The 27,107-nt window shown below is 53.8% G+C and overlaps 1 protein-coding gene across 2 annotated transcripts in view; it reads left to right on the forward strand.

Moving 5' to 3' along the window:
* WNK3 (WNK lysine deficient protein kinase 3) overlaps positions 1-27,107 on the forward strand; it is an 856,642-nt gene that overhangs the window by 79,125 nt on the left and 750,410 nt on the right. For both annotated transcript variants that reach the window (XM_078664557.1, XM_078664558.1), the window contains exon 2: positions 23,170-23,824. In XM_078664557.1, coding sequence (XP_078520683.1) covers positions 23,297-23,824 — 528 coding nt within the window. In that variant the 5' untranslated portion in view covers positions 23,170-23,296. The remainder of the gene's footprint in view (positions 1-23,169; positions 23,825-27,107) is intronic.

Here is a 27,107-nt window from a genome sequence, read left to right on the forward strand (position 1 = left end):
CTTCAGAGTGCAGAGTGGAGCTTCAGAGTGGAGCTTCAGAGTGGAGCTTCAGAGTGGAGCTTCAGAGTGGAGCTTCAGAGTGGAGCTTCAGAGTGGAGCTTCAGAGTGGAGCTTCAGAGTGGAGCTTCAGAGTGGAGCTTCAGAGTGCAGCTTCAGAGTGGAGCTTCAGAGTGCAGAGTGGAGCTTCAGAGTGGAGCTTCAGAGTGCAGAGTGGAGCTTCAGAGTGCAGCTTCAGAGTGCAGAGTGGAGCTTCAGAGTGCAGCTTCAGAGTGGAGCTTCAGAGTGCAGAGTGGAGCTTCAGAGTGGAGCTTCAGAGTGCAGAGTGGAGCTTCAGAGTGGAGCTTCAGAGTGCAGAGTGGAGCTTCAGAGTGGAGCTTCAGAGTGCAGAGTGGAGCTTCAGAGTGGAGCTTCAGAGTGCAGAGTGGAGCTTCAGAGTGGAGCTTCAGAGTGCAGAGTGGAGCTTCAGAGTGGAGCTTCAGAGTGCAGAGTGGAGCTTCAGAGTGCAGAGTGGAGCTTCAGAGTGGAGCTTCAGAGTGGAGCTTCAGAGTGGAGCTTCAGAGTGGAGCTTCAGAGTGGAGCTTCAGAGTGGAGCTTCAGAGTGGAGCTTCAGAGTGGAGCTTCAGAGTGGAGCTTCAGAGTGGAGCTTCAGAGTGGAGCTTCAGAGTGGAGCTTCAGAGTGGAGCTTCAGAGTGGAGCTTCAGAGTGGAGCTTCAGAGTGGAGCTTCAGAGTGGAGCTTCAGAGTGGAGCTTCAGAGTGGAGCTTCAGAGTGGAGCTTCAGAGTGCAGAGTGGAGCTTCAGAGTGGAGCTTCAGAGTGGAGCTTCAGAGTGGAGCTTCAGAGTGGAGCTTCAGAGTGGAGCTTCAGAGTGGAGCTTCAGAGTGCAGCTTCAGAGTGCAGAGTGGAGCTTCAGAGTGCAGCTTCAGAGTGCAGAGTGGAGCTTCAGAGTGGAGCTTCAGAGTGGAGCTTCAGAGTGCAGAGTGGAGCTTCAGAGTGGAGCTTCAGAGTGCAGAGTGGAGCTTCAGAGTGGAGCTTCAGAGTGCAGAGTGGAGCTTCAGAGTGGAGCTTCAGAGTGCAGAGTGGAGCTTCAGAGTGGAGCTTCAGAGTGCAGAGTGGAGCTTCAGAGTGGAGCTTCAGAGTGCAGAGTGGAGCTTCAGAGTGGAGCTTCAGAGTGGAGCTTCAGAGTGGAGCTTCAGAGTGGAGCTTCAGAGTGGAGCTTCAGAGTGGAGCTTCAGAGTGGAGCTTCAGAGTGGAGCTTCAGAGTGGAGCTTCAGAGTGGAGCTTCAGAGTGGAGCTTCAGAGTGGAGCTTCAGAGTGGAGCTTCAGAGTGCAGCTTCAGAGTGCAGCTTCAGAGTGGAGCTTCAGAGTGCAGAGTGGAGCTTCAGAGTGGAGCTTCAGAGTGGAGCTTCAGAGTGCAGAGTGGAGCTTCAGAGTGGAGCTTCAGAGTGCAGAGTGGAGCTTCAGAGTGGAGCTTCAGAGTGCAGAGTGGAGCTTTAGAGTGGAGCTTCAGAGTGCAGAGTGGAGCTTCAGAGTGGAGCTTCAGAGTGCAGAGTGGAGCTTCAGAGTGGAGCTTCAGAGTGCAGAGTGGAGCTTCAGAGTGGAGCTTCAGAGTGGAGCTTCAGAGTGGAGCTTCAGAGTGGAGCTTCAGAGTGGAGCTTCATTAGGTTTTGCCTAGCGAAAGCTGCGCTCTGCGCAGCTTTTCGCGCAGGCGAAATCCTGTTGAGAACTGTAGGGTGCTTTGGGTCGGCCCTCGTCATTGATTGGCTGGCTCCGTAAACGGAGCCTTGCCATTGGACGAGGGGCCTGTCCGTCAATGCCGGACCAGACACGGGGGCGTTCCTGACATTCTTTGCCTTTTGCCGACGTCACGCGACGCCGGGAACGCCCCCGAGTCTGTTCCGGCATTGCCGGCACCTCCCTTGCTCTACTGTCATCACCACAACACTGCGCCCATTTTATCCCAAGCTAAACACTCGGAGAGGCGCAGTGACCGGGTCTTTGAAGGCCGCTCTCCCAATGAAAACAAGTTTTCTCTCCGAGTCAGCACGAGCAGGAAGACGAGCAGCGCGCCTCCCAGCTGGCCTCTCGCATCAGCATCCAGAGCTGCCCTGCGCGGTGTGTAGCTTCAGTGGAGCTTCAGAGTGGAGCTTCAGAGTGGAGCTTCAGAGTGGAGCTTCAGAGTGGAGCTTCAGAGTGGAGCTTCAGAGTGGAGCTTCAGAGTGGAGCTTCAGAGTGGAGCTTCAGAGTGGAGCTTCAGAGTGGAGCTTCAGAGTGCAGCTTCAGAGTGGAGCTTCAGAGTGGAGCTTCAGAGTGCAGAGTGGAGCTTCAGAGTGCAGAGTGGAGCTTCAGAGTGCAGATTCAGAGTGGAGCTTCAGAGTGCAGAGTGGAGCTTCAGAGTGCAGATGCAGAGTGGAGCTTCAGAGTGGAGCTTCAGAGTGCAGAGTGGAGCTTCAGAGTGGAGCTTCAGAGTGCAGAGTGGAGCTTCAGAGTGGAGCTTCAGAGTGCAGAGTGGAGCTTCAGAGTGCAGAGTGGAGCTTCAGAGTGCAGAGTGGAGCTTCAGAGTGCAGAGTGGAGCTTCAGAGTGCAGAGTGGAGCTTCAGAGTGCAGAGTGGAGCTTCAGAGTGCAGAGTGGAGCTTCAGAGTGGAGCTTCAGAGTGCAGAGTGGAGCTTCAGAGTGGAGCTTCAGAGTGCAGAGTGGAGCTTCAGAGTGGAGCTTCAGAGTGCAGAGTGGAGCTTCAGAGTGGAGCTTCAGAGTGGAGCTTCAGAGTGGAGCTTCAGAGTGGAGCTTCAGAGTGGAGCTTCAGAGTGGAGCTTCAGAGTGGAGCTTCAGAGTGGAGCTTCAGAGTGGAGCTTCAGAGTGCAGATTCAGAGTGCAGATTCAGAGTGGAGCTTCAGAGTGCAGAGTGGAGCTTCAGAGTGGAGCTTCAGAGTGGAGCTTCAGAGTGGAGCTTCAGAGTGGAGCTTCAGAGTGGAGCTTCAGAGTGGAGCTTCAGAGTGGAGCGAGCTTCAGAGTGGAGCTTCAGAGTGGAGCTTCAGAGTGGAGCTTCAGAGTGGAGCTTCAGAGTGGAGCTTCAGAGTGGAGCGTGGAGCTTCAGAGTGCAGAGTGGAGCTTCAGAGTGGAGCTGCAGAGTGCAGAGTGGAGCTTCAGAGTGGAGCTGCAGAGTGGAGCTGCAGAGTGCAGAGTGGAGCTTCAGAGTGCAGAGTGGAGCTTCAGAGTGCAGCTGCAGAGTGGAGCTTCAGAGTGGAGCTTCAGAGTGGAGCTTCAGAGTGGAGCTTCAGAGTGCAGAGTGGAGCTTCAGAGTGGAGCTTCAGAGTGCAGAGTGGAGCTTCAGAGTGGAGCTTCAGAGTGCAGAGTGGAGCTTCAGAGTGGAGCTTCAGAGTGGAGCTTCAGAGTGGAGCTTCAGAGTGGAGCTTCAGAGTGGAGCTTCAGAGTGGAGCTTCAGAGTGGAGCTTCAGAGTGGAGCTTCAGAGTGCAGAGTGGAGCTTCAGAGTGGAGCTTCAGAGTGCAGAGTGGAGCTTCAGAGTGGAGCTTCAGAGTGCAGAGTGGAGCTTCAGAGTGGAGCTTCAGAGTGCAGAGTGGAGCTTCAGAGTGGAGCTTCAGAGTGCAGAGTGGAGCTTCAGAGTGGAGCTTCAGAGTGGAGCTTCAGAGTGGAGCTTCAGAGTGGAGCTTCAGAGTGGAGCTTCAGAGTGGAGCTTCAGAGTGGAGCTTCAGAGTGGAGCTTCAGAGTGGAGCTTCAGAGTGCAGAGTGGAGCTTCAGAGTGGAGCTTCAGAGTGCAGAGTGGAGCTTCAGAGTGGAGCTTCAGAGTGCAGAGTGGAGCTTCAGAGTGGAGCTTCAGAGTGCAGAGTGGAGCTTCAGAGTGGAGCTTCAGAGTGCAGAGTGGAGCTTCAGAGTGCAGAGTGGAGCTTCAGAGTGGAGCTTCAGAGTGGAGCTTCAGAGTGGAGCTTCAGAGTGGAGCTTCAGAGTGGAGCTTCAGAGTGGAGCTTCAGAGTGGAGCTTCAGAGTGGAGCTTCAGAGTGGAGCTTCAGAGTGGAGCTTCAGAGTGGAGCTTCAGAGTGGAGCTTCAGAGTGGAGCTTCAGAGTGGAGCTTCAGAGTGCAGAGTGGAGCTTCAGAGTGGAGCTTCAGAGTGCAGAGTGCAGAGTGGAGCTTCAGAGTGCAGAGTGGAGCTTCAGAGTGGAGCTTCAGAGTGCAGAGTGGAGCTTCAGAGTGGAGCTTCAGAGTGCAGAGTGGAGCTTCAGAGTGGAGCTTCAGAGTGGAGCTGCAGAGTGCAGAGTGGAGCTTCAGAGTGCAGAGTGCAGAGTGGAGCTTCAGAGTGCAGAGTGGAGCTTCAGAGTGGAGCTGCAGAGTGCAGAGTGGAGCTTCAGAGTGGAGCTGCAGAGTGGAGCTGCAGAGTGCAGAGTGGAGCTTCAGAGTGCAGATTCAGAGTGGAGCTTCAGAGTGCAGAGTGGAGCTTCAGAGTGGAGCTTCAGAGTGCAGAGTGGAGCTTCAGAGTGCAGAGTGGAGCTTCAGAGTGCAGAGTGGAGCTTCAGAGTGGAGCTTCAGAGTGGAGCTTCAGAGTGCAGAGTGGAGCTTCAGAGTGGAGCTTCAGAGTGGAGCTTCAGAGTGCAGAGTGGAGCTTCAGAGTGGAGCTTCAGAGTGCAGAGTGGAGCTTCAGAGTGCAGATTCAGAGTGGAGCTTCAGAGTGGAGCTTCAGAGTGCAGAGTGGAGCTTCAGAGTGGAGCTTCAGAGTGCAGAGTGGAGCTTCAGAGTGGAGCTTCAGAGTGCAGAGTCAGAGTGGAGCTTCAGAGTGGAGCTTCAGAGTGGAGCTTCAGAGTGGAGCTTCAGAGTGGAGCTTCAGAGTGGAGCTTCAGAGTGGAGCTTCAGAGTGGAGCTTCAGAGTGGAGCTTCAGAGTGGAGCTTCAGAGTGGAGCTTCAGAGTGGAGCTTCAGAGTGCAGAGTGGAGCTTCAGAGTGGAGCTTCAGAGTGCAGAGTGGAGCTTCAGAGTGGAGCTTCAGAGTGCAGAGTGCAGAGTGGAGCTTCAGAGTGCAGAGTGGAGCTTCAGAGTGGAGCTTCAGAGTGCAGAGTGGAGCTTCAGAGTGGAGCTTCAGAGTGCAGAGTGCAGAGTGGAGCTTCAGAGTGGAGCTTCAGAGTGCAGAGTGGAGCTTCAGAGTGGAGCTTCAGAGTGCAGAGTGGAGCTTCAGAGTGGAGCTTCAGAGTGGAGCTGCAGAGTGCAGAGTGGAGCTTCAGAGTGGAGCTTCAGAGTGGAGCTGCAGAGTGCAGAGTGGAGCTTCAGAGTGCAGAGTGCAGAGTGGAGCTTCAGAGTGCAGAGTGGAGCTTCAGAGTGGAGCTGCAGAGTGCAGAGTGGAGCTTCAGAGTGGAGCTTCAGAGTGGAGCTGCAGAGTGGAGCTGCAGAGTGCAGAGTGGAGCTTCAGAGTGGAGCTTCAGAGTGCAGAGTGGAGCTTCAGAGTGCAGAGTGGAGCTTCAGAGTGGAGCTTCAGAGTGCAGAGTGGAGCTTCAGAGTGGAGCTTCAGAGTGCAGAGTGGAGCTTCAGAGTGGAGCTTCAGAGTGCAGAGTGGAGCTTCAGAGTGGAGCTTCAGAGTGGAGCTTCAGAGTGGAGCTTCAGAGTGGAGCTTCAGAGTGCAGAGTGGAGCTTCAGAGTGGAGCTTCAGAGTGCAGAGTGGAGCTTCAGAGTGGAGCTTCAGAGTGCAGAGTGGAGCTTCAGAGTGCAGATTCAGAGTGGAGCTTCAGAGTGCAGATTCAGAGTGGAGCTTCAGAGTGCAGAGTGGAGCTTCAGAGTGGAGCTTCAGAGTGCAGAGTGGAGCTTCAGAGTGGAGCTTCAGAGTGCAGAGTGGAGCTTCAGAGTGCAGATTCAGAGTGGAGCTTCAGAGTGCAGAGTGGAGCTTCAGAGTGCAGAGTGGAGCTTCAGAGTGGAGCTTCAGAGTGGAGCTTCAGAGTGGAGCTTCAGAGTGGAGCTTCAGAGTGGAGCTTCAGAGTGGAGCTTCAGAGTGGAGCTTCAGAGTGGAGCTTCAGAGTGGAGCTTCAGAGTGGAGCTTCAGAGTGGAGCTTCAGAGTGGAGCTTCAGAGTGCAGAGTGGAGCTTCAGAGTGCAGCTTCAGAGTGCAGAGTGGAGCTTCAGAGTGCAGCTTCAGAGTGGAGCTTCAGAGTGCAGAGTGGAGCTTCAGAGTGGAGCTTCAGAGTGCAGAGTGGAGCTTCAGAGTGGAGCTTCAGAGTGCAGAGTGGAGCTTCAGAGTGGAGCTTCAGAGTGCAGAGTGGAGCTTCAGAGTGGAGCTTCAGAGTGCAGAGTGGAGCTTCAGAGTGGAGCTTCAGAGTGCAGAGTGGAGCTTCAGAGTGCAGAGTGGAGCTTCAGAGTGGAGCTTCAGAGTGGAGCTTCAGAGTGGAGCTTCAGAGTGGAGCTTCAGAGTGGAGCTTCAGAGTGGAGCTTCAGAGTGGAGCTTCAGAGTGGAGCTTCAGAGTGGAGCTTCAGAGTGGAGCTTCAGAGTGGAGCTTCAGAGTGGAGCTTCAGAGTGGAGCTTCAGAGTGGAGCTTCAGAGTGGAGCTTCAGAGTGGAGCTTCAGAGTGGAGCTTCAGAGTGGAGCTTCAGAGTGGAGCTTCAGAGTGGAGCTTCAGAGTGGAGCTTCAGAGTGCAGAGTGGAGCTTCAGAGTGCAGAGTGGAGCTTCAGAGTGCAGAGTGGAGCTTCAGAGTGCAGAGTGGAGCTTCAGAGTGGAGCTTCAGAGTGGAGCTTCAGAGTGGAGCTTCAGAGTGGAGCTTCAGAGTGGAGCTTCAGAGTGGAGCTTCAGAGTGCAGAGTGGAGCTTCAGAGTGGAGCTTCAGAGTGGAGCTTCAGAGTGGAGCTTCAGAGTGCAGCTTCAGAGTGCAGAGTGGAGCTTCAGAGTGGAGCTTCAGAGTGGAGCTTCAGAGTGGAGCTTCAGAGTGCAGCTTCAGAGTGCAGAGTGGAGCTTCAGAGTGGAGCTTCAGAGTGGAGCTTCAGAGTGGAGCTTCAGAGTGGAGCTTCAGAGTGGAGCTTCAGAGTGGAGCTTCAGAGTGGAGCTTCAGAGTGGAGCTTCAGAGTGCAGAGTGGAGCTTCAGAGTGCAGCTTCAGAGTGCAGAGTGGAGCTTCAGAGTGGAGCTTCAGAGTGGAGCTTCAGAGTGCAGAGTGGAGCTTCAGAGTGGAGCTTCAGAGTGCAGAGTGGAGCTTCAGAGTGGAGCTTCAGAGTGCAGAGTGGAGCTTCAGAGTGGAGCTTCAGAGTGCAGAGTGGAGCTTCAGAGTGGAGCTTCAGAGTGCAGAGTGGAGCTTCAGAGTGGAGCTTCAGAGTGCAGAGTGGAGCTTCAGAGTGGAGCTTCAGAGTGCAGAGTGGAGCTTCAGAGTGGAGCTTCAGAGTGGAGCTTCAGAGTGCAGAGTGGAGCTTCAGAGTGGAGCTTCAGAGTGCAGAGTGGAGCTTCAGAGTGGAGCTTCAGAGTGGAGCTTCAGAGTGGAGCTTCAGAGTGGAGCTTCAGAGTGGAGCTTCAGAGTGGAGCTTCAGAGTGCAGCTTCAGAGTGCAGCTTCAGAGTGCAGCTTCAGAGTGGAGCTTCAGAGTGGAGCTTCAGAGTGCAGAGTGGAGCTTCAGAGTGCAGCTTCAGAGTGCAGAGTGGAGCTTCAGAGTGGAGCTTCAGAGTGGAGCTTCAGAGTGGAGCTTCAGAGTGCAGAGTGGAGCTTCAGAGTGGAGCTTCAGAGTGCAGAGTGGAGCTTCAGAGTGCAGAGTGGAGCTTCAGAGTGGAGCTTCAGAGTGCAGAGTGGAGCTTCAGAGTGGAGCTTCAGAGTGCAGAGTGGAGCTTCAGAGTGGAGCTTCAGAGTGCAGAGTGGAGCTTCAGAGTGGAGCTTCAGAGTGCAGAGTGGAGCTTCAGAGTGGAGCTTCAGAGTGGAGCTTCAGAGTGCAGAGTGGAGCTTCAGAGTGGAGCTTCAGAGTGGAGCTTCAGAGTGGAGCTTCAGAGTGGAGCTTCAGAGTGGAGCTTCAGAGTGGAGCTTCAGAGTGGAGCTTCAGAGTGGAGCTTCAGAGTGCAGAGTGGAGCTTCAGAGTGGAGCTTCAGAGTGCAGAGTGGAGCTTCAGAGTGGAGCTTCAGAGTGCAGAGTGGAGCTTCAGAGTGGAGCTTCAGAGTGCAGAGTGGAGCTTCAGAGTGGAGCTTCAGAGTGCAGAGTGGAGCTTCAGAGTGGAGCTTCAGAGTGCAGAGTGGAGCTTCAGAGTGGAGCTTCAGAGTGGAGCTTCAGAGTGGAGCTTCAGAGTGGAGCTTCAGAGTGGAGCTTCAGAGTGGAGCTTCAGAGTGGAGCTTCAGAGTGGAGCTTCAGAGTGGAGCTTCAGAGTGGAGCTTCAGAGTGGAGCTTCAGAGTGCAGAGTGGAGCTTCAGAGTGGAGCTTCAGAGTGCAGAGTGGAGCTTCAGAGTGGAGCTTCAGAGTGCAGAGTGGAGCTTCAGAGTGGAGCTTCAGAGTGCAGCTTCAGAGTGGAGCTTCAGAGTGGAGCTTCAGAGTGGAGCTTCAGAGTGGAGCTTCAGAGTGGAGCTTCAGAGTGGAGCTTCAGAGTGGAGCTTCAGAGTGGAGCTTCAGAGTGGAGCTTCAGAGTGGAGCTTCAGAGTGGAGCTTCAGAGTGGAGCTTCAGAGTGGAGCTTCAGAGTGGAGCTTCAGAGTGGAGCTTCAGAGTGCAGAGTGGAGCTTCAGAGTGGAGCTTCAGAGTGCAGAGTGGAGCTTCAGAGTGGAGCTTCAGAGTGCAGAGTGGAGCTTCAGAGTGGAGCTTCAGAGTGCAGAGTGGAGCTTCAGAGTGGAGCTTCAGAGTGCAGAGTGGAGCTTCAGAGTGGAGCTTCAGAGTGGAGCTTCAGAGTGCAGAGTGGAGCTTCAGAGTGGAGCTTCAGAGTGGAGCTTCAGAGTGCAGAGTGGAGCTTCAGAGTGGAGCTTCAGAGTGCAGAGTGGAGCTTCAGAGTGGAGCTTCAGAGTGCAGAGTGGAGCTTCAGAGTGGAGCTTCAGAGTGGAGCTTCAGAGTGGAGCTTCAGAGTGGAGCTTCAGAGTGGAGCTTCAGAGTGGAGCTTCAGAGTGGAGCTTCAGAGTGGAGCTTCAGAGTGGAGCTTCAGAGTGGAGCTTCAGAGTGGAGCTTCAGAGTGGAGCTTCAGAGTGGAGCTTCAGAGTGGAGCTTCAGAGTGGAGCTTCAGAGTGCAGCTTCAGAGTGCAGCTTCAGAGTGGAGCTTCAGAGTGCAGAGTGGAGCTTCAGAGTGCAGCTTCAGAGTGGAGCTTCAGAGTGCAGAGTGGAGCTTCAGAGTGCAGCTTCAGAGTGGAGCTTCAGAGTGGAGCTTCAGAGTGGAGCTGCAGAGTGGAGCTGCAGAGTGCAGAGTGGAGCTTCAGAGTGCAGATTCAGAGTGGAGCTTCAGAGTGCAGAGTGGAGCTTCAGAGTGGAGCTTCAGAGTGCAGAGTGGAGCTTCAGAGTGCAGAGTGGAGCTTCAGAGTGGAGCTTCAGAGTGCAGAGTGGAGCTTCAGAGTGGAGCTTCAGAGTGCAGAGTGGAGCTTCAGAGTGGAGCTTCAGAGTGGAGCTTCAGAGTGCAGAGTGGAGCTTCAGAGTGGAGCTTCAGAGTGCAGAGTGGAGCTTCAGAGTGCAGATTCAGAGTGGAGCTTCAGAGTGCAGATTCAGAGTGGAGCTTCAGAGTGCAGAGTGGAGCTTCAGAGTGGAGCTTCAGAGTGCAGAGTGGAGCTTCAGAGTGCAGATTCAGAGTGGAGCTTCAGAGTGCAGAGTGGAGCTTCAGAGTGCAGATTCAGAGTGGAGCTTCAGAGTGGAGCTTCAGAGTGGAGCTTCAGAGTGGAGCTTCAGAGTGGAGCTTCAGAGTGGAGCTTCAGAGTGGAGCTTCAGAGTGGAGCTTCAGAGTGGAGCTTCAGAGTGGAGCTTCAGAGTGGAGCTTCAGAGTGGAGCTTCAGAGTGCAGCTTCAGAGTGGAGCTTCAGAGTGCAGAGTGGAGCTTCAGAGTGCAGAGTGGAGCTTCAGAGTGCAGCTTCAGAGTGCAGAGTGGAGCTTCAGAGTGCAGCTTCAGAGTGGAGCTTCAGAGTGCAGAGTGGAGCTTCAGAGTGGAGCTTCAGAGTGCAGAGTGGAGCTTCAGAGTGGAGCTTCAGAGTGCAGAGTGGAGCTTCAGAGTGGAGCTTCAGAGTGCAGAGTGGAGCTTCAGAGTGGAGCTTCAGAGTGCAGAGTGGAGCTTCAGAGTGGAGCTTCAGAGTGCAGAGTGGAGCTTCAGAGTGGAGCTTCAGAGTGGAGCTTCAGAGTGGAGCTTCAGAGTGGAGCTTCAGAGTGGAGCTTCAGAGTGGAGCTTCAGAGTGGAGCTTCAGAGTGGAGCTTCAGAGTGGAGCTTCAGAGTGCAGAGTGGAGCTTCAGAGTGCAGAGTGGAGCTTCAGAGTGGAGCTTCAGAGTGGAGCTTCAGAGTGGAGCTTCAGAGTGGAGCTTCAGAGTGGAGCTTCAGAGTGGAGCTTCAGAGTGGAGCTTCAGAGTGGAGCTTCAGAGTGGAGCTTCAGAGTGGAGCTTCAGAGTGGAGCTTCAGAGTGGAGCTTCAGAGTGCAGAGTGGAGCTTCAGAGTGGAGCTTCAGAGTGGAGCTTCAGAGTGGAGCTTCAGAGTGGAGCTTCAGAGTGCAGAGTGGAGCTTCAGAGTGGAGCTTCAGAGTGGAGCTTCAGAGTGGAGCTTCAGAGTGGAGCTTCAGAGTGGAGCTTCAGAGTGGAGCTTCAGAGTGGAGCTTCAGAGTGGAGCTTCAGAGTGGAGCTTCAGAGTGGAGCTTCAGAGTGCAGAGTGGAGCTTCAGAGTGGAGCTTCAGAGTGGAGCTTCAGAGTGGAGCTTCAGAGTGGAGCTTCAGAGTGGAGCTTCAGAGTGGAGCTTCAGAGTGGAGCTTCAGAGTGGAGCTTCAGAGTGGAGCTTCAGAGTGGAGCTTCAGAGTGCAGCTTCAGAGTGCAGCTTCAGAGTGGAGCTTCAGAGTGGAGCTTCAGAGTGGAGCTTCAGAGTGCAGCTTCAGAGTGCAGCTTCAGAGTGGAGCTTCAGAGTGCAGAGTGGAGCTTCAGAGTGCAGCTTCAGAGTGCAGAGTGGAGCTTCAGAGTGGAGCTTCAGAGTGGAGCTTCAGAGTGCAGAGTGGAGCTTCAGAGTGGAGCTTCAGAGTGCAGAGTGGAGCTTCAGAGTGGAGCTTCAGAGTGCAGAGTGGAGCTTCAGAGTGGAGCTTCAGAGTGCAGAGTGGAGCTTCAGAGTGGAGCTTCAGAGTGCAGAGTGGAGCTTCAGAGTGGAGCTTCAGAGTGCAGAGTGGAGCTTCAGAGTGGAGCTTCAGAGTGGAGCTTCAGAGTGCAGAGTGGAGCTTCAGAGTGGAGCTTCAGAGTGGAGCTTCAGAGTGGAGCTTCAGAGTGGAGCTTCAGAGTGGAGCTTCAGAGTGGAGCTTCAGAGTGGAGCTTCAGAGTGGAGCTTCAGAGTGCAGAGTGGAGCTTCAGAGTGGAGCTTCAGAGTGCAGAGTGGAGCTTCAGAGTGGAGCTTCAGAGTGCAGAGTGGAGCTTCAGAGTGGAGCTTCAGAGTGCAGAGTGGAGCTTCAGAGTGGAGCTTCAGAGTGCAGAGTGGAGCTTCAGAGTGGAGCTTCAGAGTGGAGCTTCAGAGTGGAGCTTCAGAGTGGAGCTTCAGAGTGGAGCTTCAGAGTGGAGCTTCAGAGTGGAGCTTCAGAGTGGAGCTTCAGAGTGGAGCTTCAGAGTGGAGCTTCAGAGTGGAGCTTCAGAGTGGAGCTTCAGAGTGGAGCTTCAGAGTGGAGCTTCAGAGTGGAGCTTCAGAGTGGAGCTTCAGAGTGGAGCTTCAGAGTGGAGCTTCAGAGTGCAGAGTGGAGCTTCAGAGTGGAGCTTCAGAGTGCAGAGTGGAGCTTCAGAGTGGAGCTTCAGAGTGCAGAGTGGAGCTTCAGAGTGGAGCTTCAGAGTGCAGAGTGGAGCTTCAGAGTGGAGCTTCAGAGTGCAGAGTGGAGCTTCAGAGTGCAGAGTGGAGCTTCAGAGTGGAGCTTCAGAGTGCAGAGTGGAGCTTCAGAGTGGAGCTTCAGAGTGCAGAGTGGAGCTTCAGAGTGGAGCTTCAGAGTGGAGCTTCAGAGTGGAGAGTGGAGCTTCAGAGTGGAGCTTCAGAGTGGAGCTTCAGAGTGGAGCTTCAGAGTGGAGCTTCAGAGTGGAGCTTTAGAGTGGAGCTTTAGAGTGGAGCTTCAGAGTGGAGCTTCAGAGTGGAGCTTCAGAGTGGAGCTTCAGAGTGGAGCTTCAGAGTGCAGAGTGGAGCTTCAGAGTGCAGCTTCAGAGTGGAGCTTCAGAGTGCAGAGTGGAGCTTCAGAGTGCAGAGTGGAGCTTCAGAGTGCAGCTTCAGAGTGGAGCTTCAGAGTGCAGAGTGGAGCTTCAGAGTGCAGCTTCAGAGTGGAGCTTCAGAGTGCAGAGTGGAGCTTCAGAGTGGAGCTTCAGAGTGGAGCTTCAGAGTGGAGCTTCAGAGTGGAGCTTCAGAGTGGAGCTTCAGAGTGGAGCTTCAGAGTGGAGCTTCAGAGTGGAGCTTCAGAGTGGAGCTTCAGAGTGGAGCTTCAGAGTGGAGCTTCAGAGTGGAGCTTCAGAGTGGAGCTTCAGAGTGCAGAGTGGAGCTTCAGAGTGCAGAGTGGAGCTTCAGAGTGGAGCTTCAGAGTGGAGCTTCAGAGTGGAGCTTCAGAGTGGAGCTTCAGAGTGGAGCTTCAGAGTGGAGCTTCAGAGTGGAGCTTCAGAGTGGAGCTTCAGAGTGCAGAGTGGAGCTGCAGATTCAGAGTGGAGCTGCAGAGTGCAGATTCAGAGTGCAGAGTGGAGCTTCAGAGTGCAGAGTGGAGCTGCAGATTCAGAGTGGAGCTGCAGAGTGCAGATTCAGAGTGCAGAGTGGAGCTGCAGAGTGCAGATTCAGAGTGCAGAGTGGAGCTGCAGAGTGCAGATTCAGAGTGGAGCTTCAGAGTGCAGAGTGGAGCTTCAGAGTGGAGCTTCAGAGTGCAGAGTGGAGCTTCAGAGTGCAGATTCAGAGTGGAGCTTCAGAGTGCAGAGTGGAGCTTCAGAGTGCAGAGTGGAGCTTCAGAGTGCAGAGTGGAGCTTCAGAGTGGAGCTTCAGAGTGGAGCTTCAGAGTGGAGCTTCAGAGTGGAGCTTCAGAGTGGAGCTTCAGAGTGGAGCTTCAGAGTGGAGCTTCAGAGTGGAGCTTCAGAGTGGAGCTTCAGAGTGGAGCTTCAGAGTGGAGCTTCAGAGTGCAGTGTGGAGCTGCAGATTCAGAGTGGAGCTGCAGAGTGCAGATTCAGAGTGCAGAGTGGAGCTGCAGAGTGCAGATTCAGAGTGCAGAGTGGAGCTGCAGAGTGCAGATTCAGAGTGGAGCTTCAGAGTGCAGAGTGGAGCTTCAGAGTGCAGATTCAGAGTGGAGCTTCAGAGTGCAGAGTGGAGCTTCAGAGTGCAGAGTGGAGCTTCAGAGTGGAGCTTCAGAGTGCAGAGTGGAGCTTCAGAGTGCAGATTCAGAGTGGAGCTTCAGAGTGCAGAGTGGAGCTTCAGAGTGGAGCTTCAGAGTGGAGCTTCAGAGTGCAGAGTGGAGCTTCAGAGTGGAGCTTCAGAGTGGAGCTTCAGAGTGGAGCTTCAGAGTGCAGAGTGGAGCTTCAGAGTGCAGAGTGAAGCTTCAGAGTGCAGAGTGGAGCTTCAGAGTGCAGAGTGGAGCTTCAGAGTGCAGAGTGGAGCTTCAGAGTGGAGCTTCAGAGTGGAGCTTCAGAGTGGAGCTTCAGAGTGGAGCTTCAGAGTGGAGCTTCAGAGTGGAGCTTCAGAGTGGAGCTTCAGAGTGGAGCTTCAGAGTGGAGCTTCAGAGTGCAGAGTGGAGCTTCAGAGTGCAGAGTGGAGCTTCAGAGTGCAGCTTCAGAGTGCAGCTTCAGAGTGCAGCTTCAGAGTGGAGCTTCAGAGTGGAGCTTCAGAGTGGAGCTTCAGAGTGGAGCTTCAGAGTGGAGCTTCAGAGTGCAGAGTGGAGCTTCAGAGTGCAGAGTGGAGCTTCAGAGTGCAGCTTCAGAGTGCAGAGTGGAGCTTCAGAGTGCAGAGTGGAGCTTCAGAGTGCAGAGTGGAGCTTCAGAGTGGAGCTTCAGAGTGTCAAGAGCAATGCCAATAGCTCTAACTTTAACAAAGGCAAAACCATTGCATTGTAAATGCTTGTTTATTTTTAAGAAGAAGCCTGCCACTGCTACTCTGCTGGTGGGTAAAGGCGGTGTCTTCAGGGCAGCTCACTACAGTTAAGTAAAACAGAGGGGAGTGGTAACCGGGCATCCACCGGCCTCTAGACTAGCTTCGAAGGGGGTGTTTGTTGTAAAGGTGATAAGGGTAGTCGCACTCGGGAGGATTTAAGGGTTGTGGCTTTTTGGGGGTGGGCATGCGGGGGTGAGGAGACAGCAGGCGCTGTGGATGTGCGGGATCTGTTGTGGGGCAGGGAATCAAGTGGGCAGAGATGATGGGACGGGAGAGGGAGGGCGAGGGTAAGGATGGGTGAGTGGGTAGAGGGTGGTAAGTGGCAGCAGTCCCAGGATAGTGTGTGCTAAGGGAGGGCGAGGGTAAGGATGGGTGAGTGGGTAGAGGGGTGGTAAGTGGCAGCAGTCATTGTTCTGGGCTCACCGTCCCAGGATATTGTGTGCTAAGGGAGGGCGAGGGTAAGGATGGGTGAGTGGGTAGAGGGTGGTAAGTGGCAGCAGTCCCAGGATAGTGTGTGCTAAGGGAGGGCGAGGGTAAGGATGGGTGAGTGGGTAGAGGGGTGGTAAGTGGCAGCAGTCATTGTTATGGGCTCACCGTCCCACGATAGTGTGTGCAAGGGAGGGCGAGGGTAAGGATGGGTGAGTGGGTAGAGGGTGGTAAGTGGCAGCAGTCCCAGGATAGTGTGTGCTAAGGGAGGGCGAGGGTAAGGATGGGTGAGTGGGTAGAGGGGTGGTAAGTGGCAGCAGTCATTGTTATGGGCTCACCGTTCCAGGATAGTGTGTGCTAAGGGAGGGCGAGGGTAAGGATGGGTGAGCGGGTGGTAAGTGGCAGCAGTCCCAGGATAGTGTGTGCTAAGGGAGGGCGAGGGTAAGGATGGGTGAGTGGGTGGAGGGTGGTAAGTGGCAGCAGTCCCAGGATAGTGTGTGCTAAGGGAGGGCGAGGGTAAGGATGGGTGAGTGGGTGGAGGGTGGTAAGTGGCAGCAGTCCCAGGATAGTGTGTGCTAAGGGAGGGCGAGGATAAGGATGGGTGAGTGGGGAGAGGGGTGGTAAGTGGCAGCTGTCATTGTTCTGGGCTCACCGTCCCAGGATAGTGTGTGCTAAGGGAGGGTAAGGGGTAAGGGTGGGTGAGTGGGTAGAGGGTGGTAAGTGGCAGCAGTCATTGTTATGGGCTCACCGTCCCGGGATAGTGTGTGCTAAGGGAGGGCGAGGGGAAGGATGGGTGAGTGGGTAGAGGGTGGTAAGTGGCAGCAGTCCCAGGATAGTGTGTGCTAAGGGAGGGCGAGGGTAAGGATGGGTGAGTGGGTAGAGGGTGGTAAGTGGCAGCAGTCCCAGGATAGTGTGTGCTAAGGGAGGGCGAGGGGAAGGATGGGTGAGTGGGTAGAGGGGTGGTAAGTGGCAGCAGTCATTGTTCTGGGCTCACCGTCCCAGGATATTGTGTGCTAAGGGAGGGCGAGGGTAAGGATGGGTGAGTGGGTAGAGGGTGGTAAGTGGCAGCAGTCCCAGGATAGTGTGTGCTAAGGGAGGGTGAGGGTAAGGATGGGTGAGTGGGTAGAGGGGTGGTAAGTGGCAGCAGTCATTGTTCTGGGCTCACCGTCCCAGGATATTGTGTGCTAAGGGAGGGTGAGGGTAAGGATGGGTGAGTGGGTAGAGGGGTGGTAAGTGGCAGCTGTAATTGTTATGGGCTCACCGTTCCAGGATATTGTGTGCTAAGGGAGGGCCGAGGGTAAGGATGGGTGAGTGGGTAGAGGGTGGTAAGTGGCAGCAGTCCCAGGATAGTGTGTGCTAAGGGAGGGCGAGGGTAAGGATGGGTGAGTGGGTAGAGGGTGGTAAGTGGCAGCAGTCATTGTTATGGGCTCACCGTCCCGGGATAGTGTGTGCTAAGGGAGGGCGAGGGGAAGGATGGGTGAGTGGGTAGAGGGGTGGTAAGTGGCAGCAGTCATTGTTCTGGGCTCACCGTCCCAGGATATTGTGTGCTAAGGGAGGGCGAGGGTAAGGATGGGTGAGTGGGTGGAGGGTGGTAAGTGGCAGCAGTCCCAGGATAGTGTGTGCTAAGGGAGGGCGAGGGTAAGGATGGGTGAGTGGGTGGAGGGTGGTAAGTGGCAGCAGTCATTGTTCTGGGCTCACCGTCCCAGGATATTGTGTGCTAAGGGAGGGCGAGGGTAAGGATGGGTGAGTGGGTAGAGGGTGGTAAGTGGCAGCAGTCCCAGGATAGTGTGTGCTAAGGGAGGGCGAGGGTAAGGATGGGTGAGTGGGTAGAGGGTGGTAAGTGGCAGCAGTCATTGTTATGGGCTCACCGTCCCGGGATAGTGTGTGCTAAGGGAGGGCGAGGGGAAGGATGGGTGAGTGGGTAGAGGGGTGGTAAGTGGCAGCAGTCATTGTTCTGGGCTCACCGTCCCAGGATATTGTGTGCTAAGGGAGGGCGAGGGTAAGGATGGGTGAGTGGGTGGAGGGTGGTAAGTGGCAGCAGTCCCAGGATAGTGTGTGCTAAGGGAGGGCGAGGGTAAGGATGGGTGAGTGGGTGGAGGGTGGTAAGTGGCAGCAGTCATTGTTCTGGGCTCACCGTCCCAGGATATTGTGTGCTAAGGGAGGGCGAGGGTAAGGATGGGTGAGTGGGTAGAGGGTGGTAAGTGGCAGCAGTCCCAGGATAGTGTGTGCTAAGGGAGGGCGAGGGTAAGGATGGGTGAGTGGGTAGAGGGGTGGTAAGTGGCAGCAGTCATTGTTCTGGGCTCACCGTCCCAGGATATTGTGTGCTAAGGGAGGGCGAGGGTAAGGATGGGTGAGTGGGTAGAGGGGTGGTAAGTGGCAGCAGTCATTGTTATGGGCTCACCGTCCCACGATAGTGTATGCAAGGGAGGGCGAGGGTAAGGATGGGTGAGTGGGTAGAGGGTGGTAAGTGGCAGCAGTCCCAGGATAGTGTGTGCTAAGGGAGGGCGAGGGTAAGGATGGGTGAGTGGGTAGAGGGGTGGTAAGTGGCAGCAGTCATTGTTATGGGCTCACCGTTCCAGGATAGTGTGTGCTAAGGGAGGGCGAGGGTAAGGATGGGTGAGTGGGTGGAGGGTGGTAAGTGGCAGCAGTCCCAGGATAGTGTGTGCTAAGGGAGGGCGAGGGTAAGGATGGGTGAGTGGGTAGAGGGGTGGTAAGTGGCAGCAGTCATTGTTATGGGCTCACCGTTCCAGGATAGTGTGTGCTAAGGGAGGGCGAGGGTAAGGATGGGTGAGTGGGTGGAAAGGATGGGTGAGTGGGTGGAGGGTGGTAAGTGGCAGCAGTCCCAGGATAGTGTGTGCTAAGGGAGAGCGAGGGTACAGATGGGTGAGTGGGTGGAGGGTGGTAAGTGGCAGCAGTCCCAGGATAGTGTGTGCTAAGGGAGGGCGAGGGTAAGGATGGGTGAGTGGGTGGAGGGTGGTAAGTGGCAGCAGTCCCAGGATAGTGTGTGCTAAGGGAGGGCGAGGGTAAGGATGGGTGAGTGGGTGGAGGGTGGTAAGTGGCAGCAGTCCCAGGATAGTGTGTGCTAAGGGAGGGCGAGGATAAGGATGGGTGAGTGGGGAGAGAGGTGGTAAGTGGCAGCTGTCATTGTTCTGGGCTCACCGTCCCAGGATAGTGTGTGCAAGGGAGGGCGAGGGTAAGGATGGGTGAGTGGGTGGAGGGTGGTAAGTGGCAGCAGTCCCAGGATAGTGTGTGCTAAGGGAGGGTAAGGGTAAGGGTGGGTGAGTGGGTAGAGGGTGGTAAGTGGCAGCAGTACCAGGATAGTGTGTGCTAGGCCTGGCCTCTGAGCTCGGCGCTGTGTGGTTTAGTGAAGCCCATTGAAATGCTGTGCAGCAAGATGTGGCGAGGACGCCAACCACTTCCAGTGCTGAGAAGTCAAAACACCAAAGTGTTTCGTGAAAGGTTGGGGTGGTTTTCTGTCTGATGCAAACTAACAGTGGTCTTTTCGCTCGAGTGCCCTGGGCAGGGCAGACTTCCTGCTTCTGCTTCGAAGCATGGTGGACAGACTGAACCCCAGGTGGAGAGACTGAACCCCAGGTGGAGAGACTGAACCCCAGGTGGACAGACTGAACCCCAGGGGCCCAGACGACCGGCCAGGAGAAGCCACACTCGGACATTGAGCCCCCGAGGTCTGGGATTGCCCCCCTGCTTCTGAGTCCAGGGGTGGCAGGACTCTGCACGGCGGCTGGAAAGGCCTCTCAGGCCGGCCGTAAACAGCCTTTAAAACTCCATATTCAGACACAGAAGGGTACTGTTCAGGGAAGGAAGTTTAACCAGATAATCTTGAAACGTGCCCTGTGCAGAGCGTTCTGTTAACTTTCAAGCTTAATGCAGTGTTTGTTTGGACTTGGCCAGGCCGCCCATGCGATGAGGAGCGCTTTGTCTGCCCTTTAAACTCTTCCAAGAATTACTCTCCACGTGAACTCTGACGTCATCCAACTCCTGACATCCGTGAGCTGAGCTCTGCAGGATCTGATACCTTTACCTGCTGCACCGCAGGGCTGAGTCTGTGCTCCACACACACCTGGCTGAGGTCTGTGCTCCACACGCACCTGTGTGCTCCACACGCACCTGTGTGCTCCACACGCACCTGTGTGCTCCACACGCACACCTGTGTGCTCCACACAGACACCTGTGTGCTCCACACGCACCTGTGTGCTCCACACGCACCTGTGTGCTCCACACGCACCTGTGTGCTCCACACGCACCCGTGTGCTCCACACGCACCTGTGTGCTCCACACGCACCTGTGTGCTCCACACACGCACCTGTGTGCTCCACACGCACCTGTGTGCTCCACACACGCACCTGTGTGCTCCACACGCACCTGTGTGCTCCACACGCACCTGTGTGCTCCACACGCACCTGTGTGCTCCACACGCACCTGTGTGCTCCACACGCACCTGTGTGCTCCACACACGCACCTGTGTGCTCCACACACGCACCTGTGTGCTCCACACAGACACCTGTGTGCTCCACACAGACACCTGTGTGCTCCACACAGACACCTGTGTGCTCCACACAGACACCTGTGTGCTCCACACAGACACCTGTGTGCTCCACACAGACACCTGTGTGCTCCACACACACCTGTGTGCTCCACACACACCTGTGTGCTCCACAGACACCTGTGTGCTCCACAGACACCTGTGTGCTCCACAGACACCTGTGTGCTCCACAGACACCTGTGTGCTCCACAGACACCTGTGTGCTCCACAGACACCTGTGTGCTCCACAGACACCTGTGTGCTCCACAGACACCTGTGTGCTCCACAGACACCTGTGTGCTCCACACGCACCTGTGTGCTCCACACGCACCTGTGTGCTCCACACGCACCTGTGTGCTCCACACACGCACCTGTGTGCTCCACACACGCACCTGTGTGCTCCACACACGCACCTGTGTGCTCCACACACGCACCTGTGTGCTCCACACACACCTGTGTGCTCCACACACACCTGTGTGCTCCACAGACACCTGTGTGCTCCACAGGCACCTGTGTGCTCCACAGGCACCTGTGTGCTCCACAGGCACCTGTGTGCTCCACAGGCACCTGTGTGCTCCACAGGCACCTGTGTGCTCCACACGCACCTGTGTGCTCCACACGCACCTGTGTGCTCCACACGCACCTGTGTGCTCCACACACACACACACCTGTGTGCTCCACACACACACACACACCTGTGTGCTCCACACAGACACACACCTGTGTGCTCCACACAGACACACACCTGTGTGCTCCACACAGACACCTGTGTGCTCCACACAGACACCTGTGTACGCCACACAGACACCTGTGTGCTCCACACAGACACCTGTGTGCTCCACACAGACACCTGTGTGCGCCACACAGACACCTGTGTGCTCCACACAGACACCTGTGTGCTCCACACAGACACCTGTGTGCTCCACACAGACACCTGTGTGCGCCACACAGGCACCTGTGTGCTCCACACAGACACCTGTGTGCTCCACACAGACACCTGTGTGCTCCACACAGACACCTGTGTACGCCACACAGACACCTGTGTGCTCCACACAGACACCTGTGTGCGCCACACAGACACCTGTGTGCGCCACACAGGCACCTGTGTGCTCCACACACACCGGTGTGCTCCACAGCACTGCCAGTGCGAGGACTGTAGACCCCGCTCCCTGCATGACCCTGGGGAGGACTGTCCCTGTTGAGGGTCCTCGCACTTACAGTAGGACAGACAGCTGCTCAAGGGTACAGACAGCCTTCCTTTTCTGTCTGTCACTGACCCAGAGCCTCCCATTCAGGAAAGGCTTCACTAACCTGAACAGCTGCCTGCATTTGAGTAAAGCCCATGGGGATCAGGAGCCAGTGTACAGGTGCTTGTGGTCCCAAAACACAGCTTCAACTTGGGGCTCAGGATGGCGCCTACCTCTGACTAGCAAAGTCCAGCACTCCGATGCTGGTGGTCCCAATGTCCTTCAGCCACTCGCAGCTCATGACAGCGCCTACCTCTGACTAGCAAAGTCCAGCTGTCCGGTGCCGGTGGTCCCAATGTCCTTCTCCCACTCTTAGCTCATGACCGCGCCTACCTCTGACTAGCAAAGTCCAGCTGTCCGGTGCCTCCAATGTCCTTCAGCCACTCGCAGCTCATGACAGCGCCTACCTCTGAGTAGCAAAGTCCAGCAGTCCGATGCCCCCAATGTCCCTTCACCTACTCTTAGCTCATGACCGCGCCTACCTCTGACTAGCAAAGTCCAGCTGTCCGGTGCCGGTGGTCCCAATGCCCTTGATCCACTCGCAGCTCATGACAGCGCCTACCTCTGACTAGCAAAGTCCAGCAGTCCGATGCCCCCAATGTCCCTTCACCCACTCTTAGCTCATGACCGCGCCTACCTCTGACTAGCAAAGTCCAGCTGTCCGGTGCCGGTGGTCCCAATGCCCTTGATCCACTCGCAGCTCATGACAGCGCCTACCTCTGACTAGCAAAGTCCAGCAGTCCGATGCCCCCAATGTCCTTCACCCACTCGCAGCTCATGACAGCGTCTACCTCTGACTAGCATAATCCAGCAGTCCGATGCCCCCAATGTCCTTCACCCACTCTTAGCTCATGACCGCGCCTACCTCTGACTAGCAAAGTCCAGCAGTCCGATGCCTCCAATGTCCTTCACCCACTCGCAGCTCATGACAGCGCCTACCTCTGACTAGCAAAGTCCAGCTGTCCGGTGCCGGTGGTCCCAATGCCCTTGATCCACTCGCAGCTCATGACAGCGCCTACCTCTGACTAGCAAAGTCCAGCAGTCCGATGCCCCCAATGTCCTTCACCCACTCGCAGCTCATGACAGCGCCTACCTCTGACTAGCAAAGTCCAGCAGTCCGATGCCTCCAATTTCCTTCACCCACTCGCAGCTCATGACAGCGCCTACCTCTGACTAGCAAAATCCAGCAGTCCGATGCCGCCAATTTCCTTCACCCACTCGCAGCTCATGACAGCGCCTACCTCTGACTAGCAAAGTCCAGCAGTCCGATGCCCCCAATGTCCTTCATCCACTCGCAGCTCATGACCGCTGCTACCTCTGAGTAGCAAAGTCCAGCACTCCGGTGCCGGTGGTCCCAATGTCCTTCACCCACTCGCAGCTCATGACAGCGCCTACCTCTGACTAGCAAAATCCAGCAGTCCGATGCCCCCAATTTCCTTCACCCACTCGCAGCTCATGACAGCGCCTACCTCTGACTAGCAAAATCCAGCAGTCCGATGCCCCCAATTTCCTTCACCCACTCGCAGCTCATGACCGCTGCTACCTCTGAGTAGCAAAGTCCAGCACTCCGGTGCCGGTGGTCCCAATGTCCTTCACCCACTTGCAGCTCATGACCCCGCCTACCTCTGACTAGTAAAGTCCAGCACTCCGGTGCCGGCCGTCCTAATGTCCTTTATCCACTCGCAGCTCATGACAGCGCCTACCTCTGACTAGCAAAGTCCAGCAGTCCAATGCCCCCAATGTCCTTCACCTACTCTTAGCTCATGACCGCGCCTACCTCTGACTAGCAAAGTCCAGCAGTCCAATGCCCCCAATGTCCTTCACCCACTCGCAGCTCATGACCGCTGCTACCTCTGACTAGTAAAGTCCAGCAGTCCGATGCCCCCAATGTCCTTCATCCACTCGCAGCTCATGACAGCGCCTACCTCTGACTAGCAGAGAGGAGTGGGCAGGTGCCGACGATCTCTTTACGGATCTCATGACTGCTCATACCTATCACTAGCCGAGACTCTGAGTAAGTACTGACACTCTCAACGCGCTACATACATATGCAAATCCGTATGGGGTAATACCTCTGACTAGTAGAGACCAGGAGCTGTTGGTCATAATATTGCTCTTCTCCACTTTCAAAACACAATGCTGGCTCAAATATGGCAGAATGAAGCATTGACAGTGGGTTAGGACTAAATTGGAAAGGTCTTCGCAGACAGTATGGATCTTCGTGTTTGTAGCCTGTTTTGTTAAAGTGCTGAACCACACTCCAAGGTCATGAGAACATCTGGCGAACAGTAAACTAAATCTGGAGACCATCTAGATCACGTCTGCATTGGCCCCCAGTTGAGAAGCAAATTTTCTATAAACTACATTGTATCACATTTAAATATCTGCCCCATTTGGTCTTCTGGACTGGTTGTGTCTACTTTCTAGTTGCCTACAAAAAGGGCCAGACATTCTCTTAGCAGCCAAGGTATTGTGTAGTCTTCCTTCGGAATGCGAGATCAGATAATTGCCTAGACCAATTAAAAAAAATAATTTATAACCTATATTTTCTAAAAGGACAACAATTCTTTAATTTTGGCTACGAGACACTAAATAACTGTAGTTTAGTAGTGTAGTCTTGTATTATTCTGGAAGACTGGATTGGTCTATAAAGTGGACATCAGCTGTCCCTCTCAGCTATCTTTGCAGTATGACACTATGTAGTTGTTATTGATTTGTAGGACAATCTGTGTTTAGCTTTGTAGAGCGTTGTCTGTCTTTCTAACACACCTGTTTTCTGTTGCAGCCTGGAGCCGGGATCCTTCTGTAATGGCCGAACAAGTGTGGTGGGAATCTGAGCAGCATTGAAACCTGTGATGTGCCTGAGATAAGAACAGGAAGGACCTCCAAGCTCAGACGCCAAGTGGTGTACAATGGCGACTGACTCTGGCGAGCCAGCCAGCACGGAGGACTCTGACAAACCAGATGAAGCCTCGCTGCCCAGCAGGCTCCCCTCCAAAGGCATGCCAAGCACTGCTGAGCTGGCGACGGAAGACCAGGACCGCGTCGCTGCTGCTCGGGAGGTCACGGAGAAGAAGCGCTTCTTCCGCAAGAGTGTGGACATTGCTGAAGAGGACAGTGTGGTGGAGGCATCTCCGAAGGATGAGAAGGACCAGGACGCCACCCAGAAGGCTGATGGCCTTCTGGCTAGGGTTGAGGCCGGAGTCCTGGAGGAGAAGACTGAGTCCAGCCCCAAGGTCCTATCTGAAGCAGAAAAGGACTCTCTTAGGCAGAAGAATGAGAAGGAGCTAGAAGAAGAGGCAGAAATGAAGGCAGTCGCTACTTCTCCTGGTGGCCGCTTCTTGAAATTCGACATAGAGCTTGGTCGCGGGGCCTTCAAAACAGTCTTTAAAGGGCTGGACACGGAAACCTGGGTGGAAGTCGCCTGGTGTGAACTGCAGGTCAGTCCCAGCTGGATCTAGCTTGAGCATGTTTTGGAAGTGGTGTATGTGGGTAATTGCCTCCTATTCAAGGCCCTTTTCTCAAACAGTTCTTCTGGGTTCCTGAAATCTAGAATATTCCAGAGAACTGTGGCTTGTAGGTATACCTCCAGGTAAAAATGACCCAGCATGATCTCTGCATTGTATGTTACTTCTGATCCAACTTCTGTTTTCTTTGACATTAGATCTTAAACTCAACAGGTTTACTGTTCTCCCAGCACAAACCTCTCCATCTTCACACTTCCACCCTCACAGAGGGCACGCTGTAAATATACCAGGATGATTCGGCATCATCGGATTTTCATTGATTGTCATAAATGCTAGGAAATGTCTACCTGTGTTGGGTCGATGTCAGAATTGTTAAATGTTACTTAAATGAAAACTCCGAAATGTACACATGGCATTATTTAATGGATAGAACCACACAATAACATTTCTGAGGCTACATTTTCTGAAATATTTTGAAGCGTTTCGACTCACTTAAATGAATAATACAACAAGGCATCATAAACCTTACTTTTGCTCCGTAGACAAATCATAGAAACATGAAGAACAAGCATTGGCAAAGCCAATAGGTCTCACCTACGCAGGAGCTATTCGCTCTGCCAGTGTCGTTTAGCCATGATGCAGAGTAGCTTTGCTGTTGTACAGCATGGCTAATAGTTAGACGAAAAGTGTTATGAGGTGATCAGCACTGGCTGAGCCATAACGCTTTTTTCTTCTTATGGCAGAGATGTTGGGGGTGGTGGGGCAACACAAACAACCGGAGTATGGGAGGGAAGAAGCGACATGGACAACAGGTGGGTGGGAGGCTAGAAGCAACAAAAACGAGAGTGAGGGAAGACGAAAAGTGGAAGAAGCAATACAGAGAACAAGAAAGAAGTAGCAGCAATACGGACAAAAAGGCAGAAGCAGCAACACGCGCCGCGAGGAAGAAGCAGCTACACTGACAACGAGGAAGAAGAAAGAAAAATAGTACCTCTGTCACAGCGCAAGTAGCGGAAGGACACTAACAAAGATGAAGCAACCAGTACTTGGTCCATGTTCCATATGAAAGAAGTGAAGCCTGCACGCACTGGCTAATCAGGAGGCTGCAAATAAGAGTGGCAATAAAGCCAACGAATGACAAGCAATGAGCGGGCTCCAGGCCCTTTGTAGTGTACAGTATGTCTCACATCAACAGCGCCTGAATGGTGTCTTATGCAAGACCAAAATATGAAAGAAAATCAAGACAAATAGGCAGCTTTTTAAATTAGACTGAAAAGGCACAGCTCTTCAACCAGCAGCTTCCATATACCATCTTGCCTTCTGCTGGCAGTTGCCTCATAGTTGATTTTCTGTTTTCCTCCTGGTTCATTTGAGTGGATCTTTGAAAACCATTAGGTTTTTTATCAGTCAGTTTCCAACAGACTTTTTTTCTCAGGTTCCAATTCATTTTTCCAAGTTTTTTTAGTTTGCTAAGTTTTGAAACCTGATTTCCAAACTTTTAGGTGGATTTTTCCACCAGAAGTCTCATGTTTTACCATTTGTGTAGTGTCCAACTTTGGGAGAAAAAATTCAAAGGTCCATCCTGACCCTGGTCTGCAAAATTCCTTCTATGCTTGGGTAGCTTAATTGGGTGCCCTCTGCCCTTAATGACAGAAGATTTATATCAGACTCCAGGCTGCAGAGAGCCTCTTCCATAACTGGACAGACTCTTCTTCAGAAAAGCTCAGCTGATGGCCAGTCCCAGGAGAGGCTTATTGCTGGGTTGCTGTTTTTTGTGCCCTTGGGCTCCGTTGCTGATCGGATGGGGATCTTACGGAGATCCGAGGCTTGAGGGTGTCTCTGCTGTTTGTTTCAGCCCATCCGAGATCCAGATTGCGGAGTATGTTCTGTTTCTCAGGATGGGTTAGGCCCTTGTTTGGATTCCTGGCTCTACCCGTGCCCATCTTCCTAGGATGAACCCATCTGTTGGCCCTCCAACAGTCTGCTGTAAAGTAAACTGACGCTTGGCCTCTGGTGACCATGAGATCTCGCTCCAGGGAGTTGTGGAGTGGCGTCTTCTCCACATTGGTTTCTTTGGCCACACAGTTCTTAACCGGGGATGATTGCAGTGATTAGTGGAAGACACAATCTCTGCTGTCTGAGTTTCATGCTGGTTTTAACCTCAAATTTTGAAAAAGTGCCCTTGCTAACGTCCAACGCTAGAAGTGGTTGTTTTATATCCTGTCTATGTCAGTGTTCCTCTCTACCACTAACCACACTCAAAGGCCTCTGAAAATCTAGACCGCTAACACAAGAAAAGTCCCTTCACTTCTCTTTCTGGGTGAAGGCTCTAAGGACCTCATTCATCCCCCTCTATAGGGCTATACCTCCCTCCCTCTGTGCTCTCCATTCTCTGTGAGGCTATATTGTCATCATCTCCAGATGGCGATATCTCCTTCCACTATTCGTTCTGTTCGGAGTGTGGAAACTAAAGCCCAACCATCTTGCTCTGTAAGGGTAGATCCACTGGCTTCTAGAGTTCTCCCTTTAGAGTTCCTACCAGATACCTTTCCTATCCGACTAGAGCCTTCTAGCCATCCCTCTTACCCCTCCTCCGCCTTCCCAAATCACTTAAGTTCTGTGCCTCCAGTAATCTATAACTGTTCGTCCCTTTCCAGTATGTGCTACAAGGGAATCCAAGATGAATACTTGTCCTTTGAAGGAGTCACCATGCCTCCCATCACCCGAAACTGAAAGCCAATATGATCAGTGTCCTTCACATCAACTGCTATAAGCAACACAATCCATCCTCTTCCCCTCTCTCCCCAAAAGCTCAGAAAACCTTCTCATCCAGGGCATTCAACCTATTGTCAGATTAGCCTCAGCAGCACGCTGTCCGCAGATTGCTATGCTTATAGAATCGAACAAGGCTGCCTGATGTGTATCACAGAGTCCTGGCTCATCGCCTTCTTACTGAACATTCTGTACCCACTTGTTTCCCATTGATATTCAATACTCTGAGCTAATTGTCGGTCCAAAGTAGGAGGAAGTCTAGCACCACTCATCAAAGACTTAGTTATTGGTAAATGTATATCCACCCCAAGCTTCTCCAAGTGTGAGCAGTTGAAAGTAGCCTTTTCTGCTGCTTTTTGACTAGTTTTGCGCTTCACAAATACTAGATACATACATTTCCACTGACCCTTCCATCACTCTACCTCTTCATATTATTTACAGACCTCCAAAGCCATCTGAAGAGTAAGTAGAGGGCATTATGAAT

The sequence above is a fragment of the Lissotriton helveticus genome, chromosome 10 (assembly GCF_964261635.1).
Source record: "Lissotriton helveticus chromosome 10, aLisHel1.1, whole genome shotgun sequence".
NCBI lineage: Eukaryota > Metazoa > Chordata > Amphibia > Caudata > Salamandridae > Lissotriton > Lissotriton helveticus.